Source organism: Colossoma macropomum, unplaced genomic scaffold (assembly GCF_904425465.1).
Source record: "Colossoma macropomum unplaced genomic scaffold, Colossoma_macropomum, whole genome shotgun sequence".
Taxonomy (NCBI): domain Eukaryota; kingdom Metazoa; phylum Chordata; class Actinopteri; order Characiformes; family Serrasalmidae; genus Colossoma; species Colossoma macropomum.
The window spans coordinates 21,170,788-21,190,602 of record NW_023494791.1 but is presented as its reverse complement, the minus strand read 5'-3'; the positions used below and the strand labels follow the sequence as shown (position 1 = coordinate 21,190,602).

Below are 19,815 nucleotides of genomic sequence, written 5' to 3'. Positions count from 1 at the left end.
TATACATTTGAATGTTTTTGTGATTTAGACTGATTAAAAATGTTTTTCATCTGAAGTATTATTTTACTTAGCATTGCTTTAAAGTGTTTGCTTGTAAGCTCATTAAGTAATTTTGACTTACAGTATATTGAGCGCAGTAGCTAGAAGACAAGGAAAAAAATGGTAAATCATGTTCTGTGCATAGAACTATGCATGCGCATTGTTGATAAATCTTCTCTTCTGTCCTGTAGCCTGGCCTACCACTCTCAGCAGTGTGTGAAATCTGTGAGGAGGGGAACCAGGAGACTGGAGAAGAACTCATGGAGTGCTCCAACTGTGCCCAGATTGCCCATCCTGGCTGCCTAAAAGTGTGTGCACCTGTTAATGTCTTTGTGTTATTTTCTGCATACTCACTGCTGTCTACTTAACATAGTATTCTATAGCACACACATTTTCTCACCATCATTACTTTGCCATAGTTTCTAGATGTGTGTATTCTAGATGTAGTGTTTCCCATCAGTGGTCTTTCACTATGATACCTTGCATTGATTATGCAATACATTTATATAACCATTGGGAATATGTTGCTACTGCAGGCTGGTGTTTGTGGTGTAGCACTGACTCCAATAGGTCGTGGAACAAGACTTAGCCTGTCCCTTTTCAAGCTTTTTGATAAGAGTATCTGCTAACTGTGTAAATGTAAAGGTGACATTTTTCAGCAAAAAAGTGATTTGCGGTTATAAAACGGTGCCGTATGCCACTGAAAAATTATTTAAAGTGTGCACCCAGCGCTTTTAAACCAGAAGAGTACTAGAGAGATTTGAAAGCCAAATTGTGAAATTCACCAGAGTAGCTTGGTGATTCCATTTTTATTCATCACAAAACAGACAGCGACAAATTCTCATCTATAGAAAAGATGTCAAACTTAAAGCTAGCCAAGTTAGGTAACTATCTTTTATGCTTGTTTGTTCTACTCTTCTGATGAATGGTTTGTTGCTCAGGTAGTCCATGCTCTTCATTGTTATGCTGATTTGAAGAAAGCAAATGTATGTGATTGCAGTACAGTAAACATCTGTGAGAAGTCTGCATTACCAAATTCACCTCAAGGCGGCTCTTGTCAAAATTTACTTGTCAGGCCAATAGTCGTTTGATGTTTTTTCAGTATCTAACCATTACCGCAGTGGAGGTATTAAATTCAAGTATAGCTTGTCTGTGTAGGGTACTTGCACCTCTTTACCATAGTTTGTATTATGTATTTTGTGTGTGTGTGTGTGTGTGTGTGTGTGTGTGTGTGTGTGTGGGGGGGTTTTTTTTGTTAGTGTTTTCCCCACCCCCGTAACCCCATGCACTTTTTAAACCCACAATTTCTTCCAGGTGCCGGGAGAGGGTATAGTAAACAAAGATCTGCCAAGCTGCTGGGAATGTCCCAAATGTGTTATGGGAAAAGACACAGAATCCGAGGTAACGTGGCCACACGCGCAAACACGCACACAGACACACACACCCCGACACATGGTGTTTACTGTTCGATGTAAACAAAAGAACCTTGAGTTTGTGAGTGATACACATACCCAGTCAGGTACAAGCTGAAGTGCTCAGAATGTGTTATCCTGGTCTGTATGGAGAATTTTTACTGTATTCTCTTTCAGACACTCTCGAGGCAGTACTTGTGTACGTCTCTTTGACAAACACGTCCACACACTGCTCTCAGTGGATAACAGTAATGCTTCTTCCCCTGTTTGTCAGTTGTCGGGCAGCGGTGATGACATCACGGCTCAGGAGGGGTCAGGGGGGCTGAGGGGCGAGGGTGGGGCGTGGCACGGGGTCGGGCGGCCCCCTTCCTCTCTCTCCCATGGGTCGCTACGGAAACAGGTGGCGGCCCCAGAGCAGCAGCTCAGGAAGAGGGTGAGAGGCTCCGCCTTCCTCACGCCACTGCCGCACGCACGCCCACGCTCCTTATCCTTCTTTCTGTTTATCCTTCTTTTTCTTTATTTATTATCCTTCTTCTCCTTTATTTATTTTATTTTATTATTATTATTATTTATTTATTTATTTATTTTTATTTATATTCTCTTTTTGGTCTCCTGCTCCCCCTCCCCCCCCTTGTGTCTCTCTATCTGTCTCTCGCCCTCCCTGCCCTGTTTCATCATCATCCCGTGCCCCATCGCTGCTCGGACTGACTGATTGGGGGGAGAGGGCCTCAGAATCAGCTCTCTGTCTGCAGCATGTTTGATTTCTCACTCACTGTGATTGTGACAAACTTTTTGCTGGCGACTGAAACTCCATGTATTGAACAGAGTTCTGTGATTTTATTACAGATGAAATTGGAAGGAAGCAAAATACATGTAAGTATGGTAACTAAGAAAAATGATAAAGGTATTTAATGGACTTGCATTAACTTGTTGGAAAAATAATTGCAAAACATGGTAAATACATTAATGCAAAATCTCCTTGCTCATAATTTAAATTAGGAAATCTTTACAATAGCACCAGATAGAATGGTGTTTAAAATCTACACACCTTCAAACTATAAAGCTAAACATGGTGGGTCCATATTCAGCAATGTCTTGAAGTTCTTCTGCATGAGGTACGAGTGGATTTGAATTCCACATTCAACACAAATTTAGTTAATTTAGTAAAAGCAAGAACCCCAGAAGTATTTAATCCTCTAAATTCTGCCCTTAGAAACGCAAGTCTTCGTCACTGGATCCTCGGGTGGCTAAGATATACCGGAGGCATGGAATGGAGAGAGATGACGATTCAGGTAGTGATGATGAGGATGGAGATGGAAGGCGGAAAACATCACTCCAGTCAAGGAGTGGGGTGTCAGCTCGCCGTGGTTTTGGGACAAGTAAACGTGGTGTGTGGAGAAGCTCCTCCCATCGAGGAGGAAGAGGGGTTGGTGGCATGGCCACAAATTCCACCTCGCTGAAAATCAAGCGTGGACTTGCTGGGAGAGGTGATCGCGGGAGGCGTGTTCGTTTACGAGGTGGGTCTAAAATGCAGCGAAGGCGTTACGAAACAGAGGATGATGACGATGATGATGAGGAGGAGGAAGATGATGATGATGATGATGAGGAAGAAGATGAGAGCGATGAAGACTGGCAAGTGAGCCGGTCAGAAAAAGAGCATCGCTCCCGGCGTCGGCAGCGTAGAGGTGAAGAGGATGATGAGGAAGATGACGAGGACGAGGAAGATGATAGCGAAGAACGAGACTTTGACGGTGAGGATGAAGAGATGGAGGATCTGGATGATGGAGGTGAGGAAGAAGAGGATGATGAAGAGGGTGAGAACCATTCAGACTCAGAAACTGACCCTCCTGTGTTGCTTGTCTCAGACTTAAATGACGAACTGTTGAATGGTTCTTATCTGACGGTCACACTACAGCGCCCCCCAAAGGCCAAACGTGATCCTGGTGCCATTGTACCCAAACTGGAGGCTGCCATGTCTCCTCGCACTCCTGGTTCTGCCGACTTCATCCAGCGCAAAACCCTCCACAAGTATCGGCACAAAAATGGCAGCCCCCTCACCACTGACAACGGACTCTCCCAACCCAAAGCAGCCCTGTCATCTGGCCGCCCCAAGCGCGCAAACAACGACGGCAGAGAAAGAGACACAGCTTCTCCTTCATCCACCTCCTCTCGCTCTTCCATTTCTCCTCCTCCTCCTCCTATGTCTACCACAAGCTCCTCTCCTCCAGCTCTTCTCTCTCATCCCTCATTCCGGGATGTGGGTAACGAGCCAGGGTGTGAGAAGGAAGTGTGGGTGTCTGTGTTTCGCTACCTGAGCAGAACGGAACTGGCTGTGTGCATGCGGGTCTGCAAGGCCTGGTACAAATGGTGAGTAATACAAGGAAAAAGAAAGTATATTTTAGACAACTGAAGTTTAAACACTCATGTGCCCTTTGACTGTCTGTTTCTGTAGGAGCTTTGATAAACGTTTGTGGAATCGCATAGATCTGAGTCGGTGTCGCTCACTGAGTGCGCAGGCTGTGTCAGCCATCATCAAACGCCAGCCTGTCACACTTGACCTTTCTTGGACCCCTGTTTCCAAGAAACAGATCACCTGGCTCATCCACCACCTCCCAGGTATCTACAACACCTTTTTTGTTGTGTATATACATGTGCACACGCACATCTACACACAGTAGGGTTGTAACAGTGCATTATACCAGTGCAAAGCAAAACTGTCACAATGTATTGTGTCACAATGTATGAGTCAATTTAGTCATTTATTTCATTCAAATTTGAAAACCAGATCACAAATTCAGTATTGTGAATCACAGCATATACATGCATGCGCACACACTAATGGAATGTGTGTGTGTGCATGTATGTATATGCTGTGATTAACAGGTTGCCCATTGTCCACGATGCACAACATTTAACATGTTACAATGCATTGTTATGCCCCTAATTTGCTGGTAAATAGCGGTATTGGCCTGATTAAAAAAAAAAAAACTCATGTCTGTAAAAGACAGTAAATTTGTATGACTCAAAAGTGGAAAAATATTCATATACTTTATTATCTGAGAAGATATGTTAAACCCAGCTGACCTGCCACAGCAGCACAACTCGCGCATAAAGACCTAGAGGAGAAACATCCAGGGCGTAAAAAATTTGGCTTAATGAGTAAAGGTGCCTACACACTATACAACGCAAGGATGGAGCAGTAGACGCATGCACATGCAGATCTTGTCCATCTAGAAGGCATCTATGCAGCGGCGGAGTTTGTACGGTTCAAAATTCAATGGGAATCAAAACATTTGGACCAAAAGAACACCTCTAGTGTGTAGGTACTCCAACTGCTAAAACCATAGTCAGAAGTTAGAAATGGCATGTCGCCTGTCTTACAGCTAGCTCTATTTAGGTTTGGCAAAATAAACACAGCTGGCTAAAGAAATGACCTGCATTTTCATCTAAATTGCACAGCTAAATTATACTTAATTGCTAGAATTACTCGTCCACACAGCTAAGCACGTTTTACTACCCCCCAGGTTGTTCTCCAGATTGGAGTTTTCCTAAACTCTGTTTTTTGTTTTCATGTGGACTGAAAATGCTGACATCACATGCATGGTTATTGTACAATGTGTGGATGAGCATGCTTTAGGGCAATGCATGTCTGGCTGTTTACCTGGCTAATGACTGGGCTGTGTCTGTGTGCTCAGTAATATCAAGTTTGATTACCTGATGTTACCAACTACACAAACTAATTAATTTAACTTATTTTTATTATTGGAGGAGAAGTAATTTAAATATCAAAAGTTCTTGTAGAATCAAATTACCTCCATAATAGTACTTTGACTGCCATGTAAGATCTGTTTTAAGCGTTTCACACTGAGTAAAAGAAATTTGAGGAACATATTCTGCACTGCCCTCAAAAATATTTTGAATATCTTTTGCTATGCACCCCCATCCCCTTTTAATCTTTTATTTTTAAACATTGTGTATGACGTGAAATATTTTATTTACAGAAAACTAGCTGCACTTTTTTTTTTTTTTACACATTTCCATGACTCCTAGTGATTTATGTTGAATGCCCTTGTTCAGTTAATGTGTTCAGATATTGTCTGCATAAATTTTGACCATTTACAAGTAGTTGTGCATGTTTATACTACAAGCCAGTGAATGCATTTGCTATCCATTCTGAGAAAACACAGACATGTGGACTGATAAAGGCTTCCTGCTTCTATTACAAGTTGTCACTCTTGTTTAAGACTGGCTTCAGAAGTGAGGAGTAGGTTAAGGCCCATATGCTTTTTGAGCTGCCAAGAAATTTTAGATACATTTGACCACTACCTGTCTGTTTCATTTTTTTGTCTTTGTTTTTAGGTTTAAAGGATCTGATTATGTCTGGCTGTTCATCTTCATGCGTTTCGGGCTTGAGTTCTCAGAGTGGTCCATGTCTGCGCACACTGGACCTGTGCTGGGCTGAAGGTGTTAAAGAGTCTCAGCTTAAAGACCTTATCGCACCATCAGGTCAGCTGGATATACATACTTTAGTTTTGTGTAGGCATGCCAAGATAGCATGTGTTAAAATATTACTCATGTCTTAATCTGAACAAACTGTTTAACAATAAGAACCCAGAAAGAAATAAATCTAACCCATTCACTGGCTTTGCAGGCAGTGAAAATCGCAGCAGGCTGAGAAGTTTGCTCTCATTGAGGTTGTCTGGTCTGGATGTGAGTGACTCCATTTTGAAGCTGATAATCAGACACATGCCGCTGCTGAAGAGGTTAGACTTGTCCCACTGCCACGACCTCACGGATCAGTCCGTCAGCATGCTCACAGCCAGCGGATCCAACATGCGCACCACTCTCAAAGAGGTCAACCTTGCAGGTAATTTAGCTTGAGAGGAACATATATGAACAGTGAACTTAATCCCGCATTGTGAGGTTGATGATGGTTGTATCATGGAAAGAAGGCTGTAATGGAGTTCATGGTTATATTGTCATGCTCTCAACTCTTTTCTGTTGTTTTTTTTCTTCTCCTCTACATTTCCAGGGTGTAATAAGCTTACAGATGCCTGTCTGTCCTATATGAAGCGACTGTCTGCTCTCACTTTATTGGACTTGAGAAGCTGTAAAGGTGTGACGCGGCGTGGCTGTGAGAACTTCATTTCGGACCTCTCTTACTGCACCTTCTTCTGCTTGACTGAGGACAAACTTATCCAGAGAATATCTTAACACAGAGACACACACACACAGATACACACATGTGCTCTCACACAGCTGTGCTCTACGGGCTCCATCATAGTGCTCCGACAAGATTCGAGCTCCCTCACGCAGTCTGGTTGGGAGGGTTGATGGATGGACAGAGGCCGCGCCCCTGGAAAGAGGATGACAGCACAGAGTCTGATGAGAGTGATGTTCTTTTGTGCAGTTTGACTATCGGGAGTCCAGGCATTCAGGATCATCCAAAATGACTTCTAAAGAAGATGACAAGGCTCATGGACTTGAATCTGAAATCAAGACGTATTAGATCCAAATTAGCTAGGATTCTGTGGATGACCTAGAGGAGTCTGACCTCTGAGTGTAGTCAGAAGAGGTTTTAAAATGTTACCACAGATGAGGCTATTTCAGATATGGTTCTTATATCGTCAACCAGCATTACCATTGCAAAGGAACCAAGCTTGGTGTAACATGACATTTAGCCTACAAAATTCTGTAGGACAAAGGAGGCCAAAGCATGCACTTACTTGAGTGCCAGCAGAAATTCAACTCAACGCAAATGTCTTGAGCCTACAGCCCCAAATGGTCTCTCATACAGACACACATGCACATTATTTCCTTATCTGTTCTTTTCTGTCCTCTGATGTGCACCAGTTTCACGCCAGTCAAGCTTTGAGGTCTTGGCTTTCTTTCTCAGCTTTCACCAACCTGCTTTACTGAATTTCATCTGGTTCTATCTGGGCCATGTCTCTTTCCCTCTTGGTTTCACTTTCTGTAAAATTCTTTTTCCCTTTTTCATATGGCTTTATTTTCCTGTTTGTTGCTTTCCTCTTGTATCACCATCTTCCTCTCTGTACATTTGCTGTTTTTTCATAGTGTGCATCTTTATTTTCCTTCAGAAACAGTGCAGTCTGTAGTAACTTTTTTTTTTAAGAAAAATAAATACACACTTCATCCAAGATTGTTGTTTAAGTATAAGTACTTTTACTGTTACGCTTATTGATGCAAGGTTTATTTTAGATGTATTTGGACAGAAAAATGCAGTGCAAGTACTGAAACATATTCAGTAGATATTTCAGGGAGGTAAATATTCGAACAGCTTTAAATGAATGCTCTTACAAGGTTACACTTGGTTTTTCTATCTACTCTACCCCTTACAAAGGCCAAAACTGCCCCAAGGATTACTTTCTCTGAAGTAATTTTTTATTAATCAATGAATTGGGTAACAAGCAGATCACTGACACTTCTGAAAGGTGCAAGTTAAATGTTGAATTTTTGGACAGCGCAATAGGCAATAAACTGTGTGAGTGAAAGAGAGGAAACAAAATGTGTTCTGCATTGCTTTTCTGCTCATTCTGAAAATCTAAGAGACAAATATGAAGTCAATAAAAGGGTTCTTTTTAACATGTAGAAATAGACGTTCGGTGCTTTTCGTTTTTCCTCCTAACCCCTGTGGAGATGCAGTTTGTATATGACGTGCATCACTGGACTGACGCAGAGGATGGAGAACGTGCTGAATGTTGTCACTTGGTTAATGTAGTTCTCTCATTCTTATGCTCAGCATCAAGGCCACTGCAAGCTTCATTTCCTGAGAACATTCTTAAAAGCAAAACAAAGCTATATACACTGGGTTATATACATACAAGTGATATATAAGATAAAATGTCAGCTCTAAAAAATTAAGTATAAAACTTTGTTACAGTGCAGTTAGTTTGACACTATGCTTAGTTAACTTGTTTCTGTTTAAAGGAGATGCATATTTGATGCAAATGAAAAAGGATTCAGTTTATATCCTGTTCCGCTGTAGAACTTGTTCTGGAATTCCACCCTGGATAGAGAGGAAATGGGCAAAATCAGGCAATTTAATTAACAAGGACAAAGTCCATTAAATGGTAAGCTTTTCACATGCATTTTGAGTCCTGTATGGACACAAGATTGTGGAAGGTAATCCAGGGCTAAACACAGTGGGCTGGTTTCATAAACTTGTATTAAATCTTGGACTAACCTGCAATGCCAGGTTTACCATTGAAAATCCTATTTAGTCTAGGCTTAGGCTTAGGCTTAATCAGGATCTGGGAAACTGGTCCAATATGTACCCAGTACTCCATAAAAATGAGCTTTGGCAGCTGATATAATCGGCACATAGGTGCTCACACGCTTCCACATTTAAACCAAACAGTCGCTAAACCAGGCTAACAATTACAGCATTTTGTTGCATTTCTTCCTACCATACCTTCATGCCTTTTGTATGAGGGGAGGCTTGTTTTACCTACCAGTGCAGACGCAGGGCATGTAGGAAAGCAGACAGCCCTTCCATGACGAGCAGGATAGACACCGTAAGCGTAGCAAAGAAAGAGAAGATGACCGCCAGGATGACCGATCCTACGTAACCTTGCCATGAGAGTGAGATCCGCATCACCATCACCCACAGCACCTCCGAAAGCTCTGAAAGGTATGCACAAGTTTTAAGCCACATAAACTGCTATGTAACTGCAAAAAACCTCCTTGTAATATAGTATACAGAATCGGCGCGAGGCATTATTCCTCTGAACTGAGAGGTAGATCTTCATGTACTCCCAAAGGCCTTTATTCATCAAAGTTGTGTATGGTCAAATCAGATTTTAAAACAAGAATATGCAAATGCCTGTGTCATTATTCACTCAGTATTCACAGTATTTTAACCTGGAAAATATTGATTTGTTTAATAACGAAAATCATTATAGAAAATATCAATAATACCAATACAACTAGAACATTATGCTTGTGCAACTGTGAAATGGACTTGTCTTCATTAGCTCATTAGTTCTTCAACTAAGTATCAGGCATCATGGCAGATTTAGCAGTCCTACAAGACTGTAATGCGGTGCTTGTACATGGATTTTTCCACAAAAGACAGCAATGCTCTGCTGAATCACCTCCATAAGTTAGGGTGTGTAAATTATATGTATGAGAGTAAGTTATTCACTCAAATCTGTGCTTGTTTCTGCTTCGATGAATGAGGGCCACTGTGCGTATGCCTGTGTTGCTTACAAGTGCATGGACTTGCTAAGGATTCCACAGCTGTATGCATGCATCCATTACTCACGTGCATGCGCAAGGCTAAGAGCCCACAGCCGAAGGTAAGAAGCAGTGTTAGAGATGCAGCCCAGGCAGTACTCTATGGTGTGAATAGCCTGATGCATAAAGACCTCAGTAAGGTCAAACTCCTGGTGTAAAGAGAAACAGAAGTAAATATATAGGGAACAACTACAGGCTTTTCTTACACCTTTGGTCCTTTGCTGTCTCACCTTGTTATCTACCCCATTTCCTCTCTCTAGGTCTCCTTGCTGGGCATTGATTGAGCTAGGGTCAGTCAGTAGGGGGTGCCGCTCCTCCTGTCACAAAAAGTTGTAATTGAGTGAGGTTAATGCAGTTATATGCATGAACATGCTGGCCCTTATTCATTAAAGTTGCATAAGTTGTGCATAAGTAATTAGTATTGCTACTTTTATAATTGGTATTATAGATGATATTGATTGGTTTTGGTTAGTTAGTCAGGTTTTTAACTGTTACGCTCAAACTTACACACACTTCTACCAGATCTGAGTTTGACTGTCTAGATACGCCAAAGATGAAACCCTGTGAAATATGCATGCGCTCAATTTACTTTCGGATGAATAAGAGCCTATGTGTATTTGTGGTTATGGTCAGAAATGTCTCTGTCTCTGAACTACACATATTCAAATTCCTTATTAATTCATACACTCTTACCATGGTCCTGTTTCTTCTGTGTTTGAGGTAGAGATGAATTGGTTTCCCCAGTAGCAGGACAGGAACAGCACACAAGGCTAAAACCACCAGCACCTGCTGCACTATCCTCTACACAGGGAAAGAGGATGTATGAAAGGGGTCAAGTGCTTTCTCCACAAAACTAGTCAAAGTAAAGGCTTTTTTTATGAGTAGTCAAATGCTTATCAAAGAAAGACCAACAAAGTTGTGGACTGCAGACCAATCCAAGTGTCATAACTGTTTCCAAACTCTTCATGATAAGGAAATTAAGCCAGTGTGCAGGTTGCCATATTAATGTGTCTTCATTTTTTTTCATTTGAATTTGGCCAGGATTGTGTCTTGTTTACAAATGAGAAATAAAAAAGATATATTAGCCCAGACATGAAGCAGATGTATAGAGAACATAACGCATTTTTCTGTTATGTCGTCCCTCACCTGTCCTGGGTAGAGGGGTGGGTTGTCTGGGTTCTGAGTGAACAGGAACATGTCTATGAAGTGGATGAGGAGGCTAGGAGCACAGCTGGAGTCCTGCGGTCCAAAAGCAATCCACTTAAACACCACCATGAAGACCAGGTAGCCAAACAGAGAGAGCATGAACACCAGCTCAGGAATCAGCACCAGGAACACACTGGCCATGTCACCAAAGTGCCTGTGCAGGGAGAGGGGAAAAATGCAAATGAAGGCAGACTGAAGGGTAAAACGTGCAAAATGAGAGAAGACGCAGGTAAACAGTAAAGTAAATAAAGGAGAGTTACAATAAAAGAAAATGTGCTAGGAGGCATTGGAGAGATGCTATTGTGTACGAGATGCATAAATGACTCACATGTAGTTGAAAAAAGACAGGCAAACTCCAAAAGTCATGTGAATGACCCCAATGATGACTGACATCTTCATCTTGTATGAATTGAGGAAGGTCAGGTGGTTATTTGCCAGTCTCCAGATCTGCAGTAGAAAGGTTAACAGCAGGTAATATTTAATATATCAAAACTGTCAGCATATTGCTGTGAAAGGGTTCCAATAAGGATTTAATTCTGTTTACCGGGTCAATGCCAAAAGGGTAAGGGCCCTGGAACACTCCAGTGATGTTTGGGTCCAAAGCAAGGTACTGGTTTTCCCTAAGGGTGTCATCACTAAGAGAAAAAGTAATTTAAAGGAAAAGACAGTACAAATAAACAGAGTTTGTATTTTGGAGAATCACAGCAATTTCAGACTTGACTGTATTGTACCCATGTACTCTTGGTAGGGCGCAGCACTGTACAGTTTATTGCATTCCCTGTTCCAGCTAACCCAATAAAACTCAAAGGGTCTGATCATTAGCTGTTAAGTTCTATCAGGGGTGCTAAATAAGATGAATGTATAAAACTATAGTGATGTGGCTCTAACACACTGACATGTTATATGTATTTATATTGATGCCCACCTCCAGTTGTAGTGTTGTATCATAGGTCTGAGGTGCCAGCCAGAGGGGAACGGACTGAGGCCTTTGCTGAAGCACTCATTATAGACTGCGCCGGTATAGATGGAGAACAGCCCCATCAGCAGAATCAGGTAGCGCCCTCCGAAAATCATTCGCCACATCTGAGACAAGAACATGTGAAGTAGGATGAAAAGAACTGATTAAGTATACAGATGGACCATTATGACTGATATGATTGATAGGGCTTGGTATAGCTACAGATAATCATACTTTGACTTTGATATGGAACCATAAACGTTACTTTTTCCAGTACCTTTATTCGAATTACAAAATGGAATGTGGGTGTGACTCAAACCAGAAAGGAGTGTGAGATGCTGGAAGTTTGCTGGCATTTTACTGACTGCAACAGACTGCAGATGAATCAACAAGTGCTGACATTAATAACATGCATGCGGAATGTAATTTATACAGCCAATCAGCAATTTACATTTTGGAACAAGCATCTTTATTGCCTCATGGACAATGATAAGACCAACTACCTGGGTATTGAAATTTGGTACCGAATGGCACAAAATGTTTTGATTCTCTGTGATATTAAAGACATTTATGCAGTATTCAGTTTGGAATTTCAATACCAGCCCTAATAATAAATTCTCCAAAAAAGCTGGAATTGTAAATGCACTGCATTCAGAGAGTATTTACATGTCAAGCACTGTAAGGTTGGATTGAGATCATCACTGCACTATTTTTTTCAGGTCTCTCCAGAGATGTTTAATTGGTTTCAAGTCCAATCGGTGAAGACACCGATTTCTCTGTACTCTGACTCATCCATCTCTCCCTCAGTCCTGACAAGCCAAAAACATGTGCCCATGGCATGATGCTGTCACCATTATGCGTCATCGGAGATGGAATTGGGACAGACTATGCATGGTGCCTAACTTCCTCCAGAAGTAATGCTTGATATTCAGGCCATAGAGTTCAATCTTGGTTTCATTAGATCATAGAATCTTGTTACTTTTTGGCTTCAAGCGAACAGTCATGAGCCTTTTACTGAAGCTCCAAGATATCTCCAACTTCTTGGCCACTTTCTTGACTAAAGCCCTTTCTTGCTATTTGATTAGTTTGGCTGAGCAGCGATCTCTAGAAAGAGTCTTGGGGGCTCTGAAGTCCCATTTTAGAACGATGTAAACCACTGTGTTCTTCAGGACCTTTTAAAGTAGCAGAAATAAGGTCCTTCTCCAGATATGTGCTTTGACAAATCCTGTCTTGGAGGCCTGCAGACGTGATGGCTTGTTTTTTGTTTTGAAATGCACTGTCAGTTGTGGAACTTCATAAAGACTAAAATGTGCCTTTCCAAATCATGTCCAAACTGAATGCAGCACCAGTGACCTTTAATCAAGTTGTGCAAACATCTCAAGGATGCTTAGTGGAAAACGTTGTGAAAACTGGTTTATGCTTTTTCATTATGAAGTTTATCAATGTTATTTTAGAGCAAGGCAGTAACATGGGAAAATGAAGGAAAAGCAAACGTATCCAAATACTTTCTGAATAAGTGGTGAATTGTGGACAATCTTTCTGAAACAGTAATAAACACACCCTTTGTTCTCTGTGTGTTTTTTTTGTGTTAGTAATGAACTGCAGTTTTATTTTTTTCAGATGAACATACCTCGTTGGTGCTGTTCTTTATTTTGGGATCTCTCTCCTCCAGCAACATCCAGAGAGCTGCCAGCGTCATGAGGAAACCATGACCAACATCTCCGAACATCACCGCAAAGAGGAATGGAAATGTGACTATAGTATATACCGCTGAGGGGAGAACACACATGGATACAATTAGTTTCCACTACAATTTCTTCAGAATGAATGTTAACATTATCTGAATGCATTTTAATCTGGATGTAATATTTCTAATCTGGAGAATACAGTCTGGATCAAATATTCTTCTTCTTAAAGTTTAAATGGGCTGATCAGCTGTATCTCAAAAATCTTTCAAATTTACTTTTTACAAAGAGATTATAATGGGGTATGCATAAGTGTCTAATGATTGGTGTCTAATGACCTCCACGCCACTTACTCTGAATTTGCCTAATTACACTTGAGGAATTGTTTGACTGGGAGTTCTTAAGGACTGGCACAAAGACAGGAGGTCTAATATTCTAATGCATGTCCATTACGTGAGTTATACAAAGCACAACTAACACACAGGCACATACTGTGTAGAATAGCGCTCCCATGCTCATCTGAAATAGTGTCCTTCTGTGTCTGTATGTAACACAAAGGCTTGTTTTAAAGAATAATTTATGTACACTATGGTTTCCCTGTGTCTGTTACCTGGGTTGACTTCTCTGTAGCTTGCCACGCCATAAGCATCCACAATGCTCTGAAAGCCAGCAGTGAAAGCATTGGTGTTGAAGAGAGTCGGGGGAGAGGTGGGGGCAGGCAGGCGGTTATAGAATGAGTCCACGCTGCTCCCACTCTTCCTCTGAAAGTCATTGGGAACAAAAAGAACCATGAGAAAAGAAACGTGAAATATTTGATGTCTAATGAAAACAGAGTTTCCAAACCAGTGCTGGTCCTGGAGATCTGCCACCCTGGAGACTTTAGATCCAACATATTTGGCTCTGATATTCAGATGCCTCTAAAGGCCTTCATAACCTGGATCAGGAGATTTTGATTTGGGTTGGAGCTAAACTCTGCAGGGTGGCAGATCTTCAGGACCAGGATTCGCTACCCCTGTTCCAAATGTGCTGTTTACTCCACAGTCCATACAGTCCACATTTGGAAACTAAGCAGCAAAACAGCTTGTTTTTAATTCACTGTTACATATTTACACCTATTCAGCCTACAGCAGTTTATAGCTCTGCCCATTCATATTGAAGTTATAAGGAGTGTTTCAAGCCAAAATAGTTTTAAATCAGGCACAATACAGGATATAGATTAGAACAGATTTACATACACCAGCCTTAAAGGCACAGTAATAAGAATAGCCTGTTTAAAGTTGAACTGTGGCCATTTTTGGTTCATAACACCAAACAAGTTGACCTCAGGGAAAATAAATAAAATACCAGAATGATGTAGGACATGGGCTCTATACATATGTTGGAGTGTCTGTATTATACTTATATTCTACTTTTGCAGTTTTGGGGCAAGCACGGGAAAAAGTAATGCGTTATAGTAATGTGGTTACTGTTTTCTGAAATGAAGTAGTGCGATGCATTACAGTTTCTTCTTTTAATCACATTAGTTTCTGGCTTAATAATGTCTTGCATGTCTAAGATAACAAAATAAATAACATATAATGCATTTAAATCATAAATGTCCTCCTTGCATATAATCTGTGCCTGTCCTTGTACATAATTTGTGGTCATGTGCTACCTGTGTCAGCTGACTGCATGACTCTTATTGTGAATGTGACCAGTGCAGTGTGATCATGGAAATGCTACAAAATTGGCAACCGGTCTAATATGAAACAGGTGGATAAAGATCTCCTTACTGAAGAAGAGAGCTTTACGTTTTATTCATAAAGGCTGTATTTCTGAGCAGGTTAAACAGTTTCTACTGAGTAGTTTCTTGGTTTTCAAATTGTAATGGATTACCTTCTTTGAGTAACTAGCCTGACTGCAGGTACAGCTATGTATCTGTAGAAATATATTTTATAATGTTTGCATATTGTATCCTTATTATAAAGCATAACTTATAATATATAACCACTTTTCCCAATGAACCTTAGCCAGTCCAGTCAGTTTTATCACCACTTCTATTTTGCTAACTTTGTCCAATAGCTGATGAGCTGAATGTATTTTAGAGCTGGGACAAACTGCACTGTTGTGGCCCTCCAAACTCTGGGTGAACAAGTCATATACAAGCAGCTTAGCTGGAGCCTCACCGTGCCTTCTATCAGGGCACTCTGCAGCAGCAGCAGCTTGCTGACGGGGCACCAGGCCTCAGCAATCAAGCACTTGTCAGTGACTGAAGGGCTGCAGAGGTTCAGGACTGTCTGCACTGCCTTACACTTCTGCACCTGCACCCTCCACTGTGGCAGTGCATACACACAGCGGGCCAGCAACTGCTGCATGTAGCACTCTGTCTGAGACAGCACCTGCGTAGAGAGACATGCATGATTGAGTGAACAAGAAAGCATGAGAAGAATAAGTGAAGCTAATCTTTACAATATTATGTGTATTTTACACATTTTTTGGGAAAACAGAAGATGTACTGGAAAACACACATGGTCTTATCCTGACTTACCGTTCTAATGTCAAAGATTCTCCCCTGCAGCCCCTGAAGCATCTCATCTCTCTCCTCTGAACTCTCCGGGTAAGCAAAGGTGTTTGTGTGGAAACTGTTCAGTGTAGTGATGAAGAAGCAGTTAAGTTACAGAATACAATAAACACTAATCAACAGAGACCCAAGTTCTGATTTTGTTGATGTATTTTCATTTTTTCCCCTCTTAAAATGTAGTAGGAAGCCATTGATCATAAAAAGTATGATCGTTTTAAAATATTTTATTTTAAACCATAGATTTTATTGATTAAAACTTTTTTCTCATTGTGATTTTTTACAAAGTTTTATGTATTCCCTGCCCCAAAACATCTTTTCCTTCACGTAAAGGGTTTGAAATTTAGCTGATGAACTGACTCAGGTCTGGGAAACTGTGCAGTACTTTGGCATGCTGTGAAATGTAGAATATTTTATTGTTTTCACCACAACTGAAGCTATAATACAGTTTAGAGTGTTTGCATTGGGAATTTGTCATTTTGATGACATGATATTGGACTTAAGCCATAGGCATAAAAAAAAAGTTTTTAAACAACTGCTGCAATTTTGCAACAGAGGGTCTCTGAGTGATATGCAGACAGCAACTTGAGTTAAAAGTAAGTAAGTCTGATATGATATGTGATTCTCTTAAGAAGAAAGGAATATCACATTACCAGTCACAGATCTTCTTTACTTTCTGGCCAATCTGCTCACCCCAGAAAGAGATCAGAAACACTGTCCACTGCACCATCTCCCCCTGTGTTTGGAAAATGAGATTCCATGACGGATATGTCATTGTGAGGATATGCAGCTGTTTTATGTTGATTCTTTCTTTCTTACAGTGTCTGCCACCTCCAGCTTCTCCTCCATCTCCCAGAAATCTACAATGATGTAACCACGGCAGGCCCTCCACAGCAGACGCTCGAAGGCTGGGACTTTCCATGGATGGACCACGCCAGCGACAAAACTGGAATAGAACGTTTTCCACGACATTGTTAATACAAACTGTGGATTTAAACTGAAAGCCCAATGACCAGTCAATTTCCCGGTAGACAGAGACTAGCCGTATTTTAGGCAGCAGCTCTGTATAGTTGATGTACCTCAGTCTAATGTCTTGTCTGTTATCCAACAAAGCTGTGGTCTCCAGATTAAGGGCAGGGCCCTAAAAAACAAACAAAACCCTACATGAATAACTAGGATATATACATTTTAATTGTAGAATTTATGTGTTGTGTGAAATGGAGACCTCACCTGTGTGGCTGTGAACAAGTGGGTTTGGACAAGAACTCCTTTGTACTGGCTAAGCTGGGTCAACTGGTTCCGTAGACTGTCTCTATTCCTTGACACCTACAGCTCAACAAAAACACTGGAGTCACTCACTCTTTACAAGTCATTTAGTCTATATAACACCTTCGAGCTTAATCAGTTTGCACATTCAAAGATCCAACTGCCGTTACTGCTATAGCTACATGTTAACGTTACTATGTCTAGTAATACATTCTCTCTCTCTCTCTCTCTTTTTCTCACCTCTCTGAGTTCTCTGGCCAGTCTCTCGCTTTCCTCCTCAATCACGAGGAGCTCCCTGGGTTGAGGAGCTGAAGGCAGTGGGCTGGGAAGTGGCAGAGGACCACTCAGTGGTGGAGAGAGGGACCGCACAATCTCCTGCTCCAGAAATGCTGACCAGAGCATGAATGAGGGGATGCAGAGCAGGAAGGATAAAGAAAGATAAAATGAAGGTGGATGTGTCTATACTCTAACAAGTTAATGCATTCTCAGTTGTTCTATTCTTGAAATCAGTGCTGTTACTGTCATGGGAAAAAAACTCAAAACTCACTAAAGGTTTTCTCCATTTCTTCACATCTCCTCACCTCCGAGACAAACTTTCTCTGGAAGGCATTTATGCTGGGGTTCAGCTGTGGAGGTGGGAGAAACACGATGAGTGAAGATTGAATATAGCTAATGCAGAAAGGCAGAAAATGAAGAGTGAAAGCTGAGTGCAGACAACTGATTAAGATTTAAAGGTAATCTGATTGCTTTTAGTTTGCTAATAAACTTGAGACTGCATGTTGGCTCATGGTTAGCTTAACTGAACTCACGTCTCTGAATTCGACCAATCCTAGCTCTCCCAGCTCACTGACGCAATTGTAGGCAGATCCTGATTGGAGGAAAAGCTGGACCAGACACACCTCCTCACTGCGGAACAATGACCCCATGGCAGTCTGAAAATGTAAGTCCAATTATGAGCAAATTCATTTACAAACATGTCTAAATAAACAATAAGTAAAAGCATGTAAAACTGCTTCTGGGCTTATTTTGGTACAACACATGCTGTTTGTGCCTTATTAACAAATAACATATGCATAAACTTTCTGTTTACCAATAATGTGAGTTATTAAAGTATTTATGTAAAAGTGCATAACCAGCTTCCATGGAGATATATTTTTGCACAGGCGTCATATGAATGCAGGCAGAAGCAGGAATCGGATTAAAAAGGCTATCTTTCATGTGACAGTATTTAGCTCCTAATTGAATTGAGAATGTCTGAAAGAGCGGGGAAAACACCCAACCCCTGGTACAAAGACAGCAATGTAAGAGGAACAAAACCTAAATGAAAATCATCCAAGACTCATACAGTCTGTCTTTCAGCAGTATTAGTCTCATATTCACAGTGAGGGCATCCTGTAATAGTGTGTTTTTTGTTTGTTTATGGTTACAAAATCATTATTCATTGGGGAATTCAGCTCAGAAAGGATACTTGCTAATTACAACCTATGAATTGATTTCAAAAATGGGCTCCACCTTGTCAAAAAATCTATTACACATAGTATGCAACAACTGCATGTAATTACTAGCTAGTGTAATAGTAATAACACCATAAAGTGTCAGATCGATGATGTTTATAAGCAAACTCATTGACAATAATATCTGCCAGGTGATAAAACAAAATACTATAACCATTAAGACCTTGAAATTATAAAACACTACATAAAAGCCACACTGATTAAATGGGTTTTTCTCCCGAAATGTTCCAATTATAATGAGAGAATTCACTGCTAAATTAACCAAATGCTAAACTGTATCTTTGACCCAAATTCGTAGCAATTTTAGAAATTAAACTCAATTGGATTCTGAATTCAAATTTGTCAGATCAGTATCGCTCTTATAAATATAAGAATAAAATAAAGCAAAATATCGGTATGGTAGCGTGAAGCTATATAAATGCCTTAAAGGGTTTTATTATACAGCAGCAACATACATTTCTGAGTTACAGTAACTAACCACCCATAAAACAGGTTAATAAGCACGGCTATCGTTTCATAACGTTGATGCCTTGTTAGCCATGTGGCCTGTTTATTTGGTGCATATGAGCAGCTAAGTTAGCACAGAAACACAACCCAAACCGCAGCCCAACATCTCAGTAACGTCGCTATCACAGGGTTTCCGACATTATTTAACGCTATCTGTGTTTTGTTGTTCTTGTTCACAGCTATGCAGAAATGAAGCTAAATTACGAGCTAAGTGACCCACTGAATTAACCGTGTGTTAGTGTGAAAAAACGGCACAAATACATTACCGGAAGATTTTCTTCTTAGAGGTCAACAGATGACAGATATTCTCGAAATCAGCAGGTTACTTATCCTGTCTAAACTCGAGGCCATATGCGCCCAGCAAGTAAACCAGCCCCATTACAACGCCGCTGCAGCAGCGCCTTGTTATTGTTTA

The 19,815-nt window shown here is 40.9% G+C and overlaps 2 protein-coding genes across 9 annotated transcripts in view; one reads left to right on the top strand and one right to left on the bottom strand.

Moving 5' to 3' along the window:
- Positions 1-8,054, top strand: part of kdm2aa (lysine (K)-specific demethylase 2Aa) — a 20,465-nt gene extending 12,411 nt beyond the window's left edge. For 4 of the 5 annotated variants that reach the window (XM_036574353.1, XM_036574354.1, XM_036574351.1 and 1 more), the window contains exons 14-22: positions 231-347; positions 1,354-1,440; positions 1,726-1,884; positions 2,298-2,324; positions 2,665-3,818; positions 3,904-4,067; positions 5,811-5,957; positions 6,103-6,318; positions 6,484-8,054. In XM_036574353.1, the coding sequence (XP_036430246.1) occupies positions 231-347; positions 1,354-1,440; positions 1,726-1,884; positions 2,298-2,324; positions 2,665-3,818; positions 3,904-4,067; positions 5,811-5,957; positions 6,103-6,318; positions 6,484-6,665 (2,253 nt within the window). In that variant the 3' untranslated portion in view covers positions 6,666-8,054. The remainder of the gene's footprint in view (positions 1-230; positions 348-1,353; positions 1,441-1,725; positions 1,885-2,297; positions 2,325-2,664; positions 3,819-3,903; positions 4,068-5,810; positions 5,958-6,102; positions 6,319-6,483) is intronic. The other variant, XM_036574352.1, reaches the window with a different exon arrangement.
- On the bottom strand, positions 7,572-19,815 carry tcirg1a (T cell immune regulator 1, ATPase H+ transporting V0 subunit a3a). Of its 4 annotated transcripts, none has more exons than XM_036574367.1 (21): positions 19,667-19,815; positions 18,189-18,311; positions 17,927-18,005; positions 17,620-17,768; positions 17,344-17,439; positions 17,193-17,254; positions 16,933-17,059; positions 16,767-16,849; positions 16,084-16,177; positions 15,722-15,934; positions 14,167-14,317; positions 13,502-13,641; positions 11,839-11,996; positions 11,458-11,548; positions 11,242-11,360; positions 10,854-11,067; positions 10,401-10,508; positions 9,938-10,024; positions 9,736-9,856; positions 8,924-9,095; positions 7,572-8,478 (listed from the first exon to the last, which is right to left on the bottom strand). In XM_036574367.1, exons 2-21 carry the CDS (start codon positions 18,303-18,305, stop codon positions 8,394-8,396), a joined length of 2,466 nt encoding a protein of 821 aa, XP_036430260.1. In that variant the 5' UTR covers positions 18,306-18,311; positions 19,667-19,815; the 3' UTR covers positions 7,572-8,393. The 4 variants fall into 4 exon arrangements, with proteins under 4 accessions (XP_036430260.1, XP_036430261.1, XP_036430262.1 ...); XM_036574368.1 differs by having other exon boundaries at positions 9,938-10,021; XM_036574369.1 differs by lacking the exons at positions 7,572-8,478; positions 9,736-9,856 and having other exon boundaries at positions 8,949-9,095.

What these genes read in the sequence shown, in the direction of transcription:
- tcirg1a (XM_036574367.1), bottom strand. Translation starts at nt 18,305, where the DNA reads ATGGGGTCATTGTTCCGCAGTGAGGAGGTGTGTCTGGTCCAGCTTTTC. An exon ending in TGGCCAGAGAACTCAGAGAG is followed by an intron (nt 17,440 to 17,619) that starts GTGAGAAAAAGA and finishes GTTGAGCTGTAG; the next exon opens with GTGTCAAGGAATAGAGACAG. An exon ending in GAAATGGGGTAGATAACAAG is followed by an intron (nt 9,857 to 9,937) that starts GTGAGACAGCAA and finishes TCTTTACACCAG; the next exon opens with GAGTTTGACCTTACTGAGGT.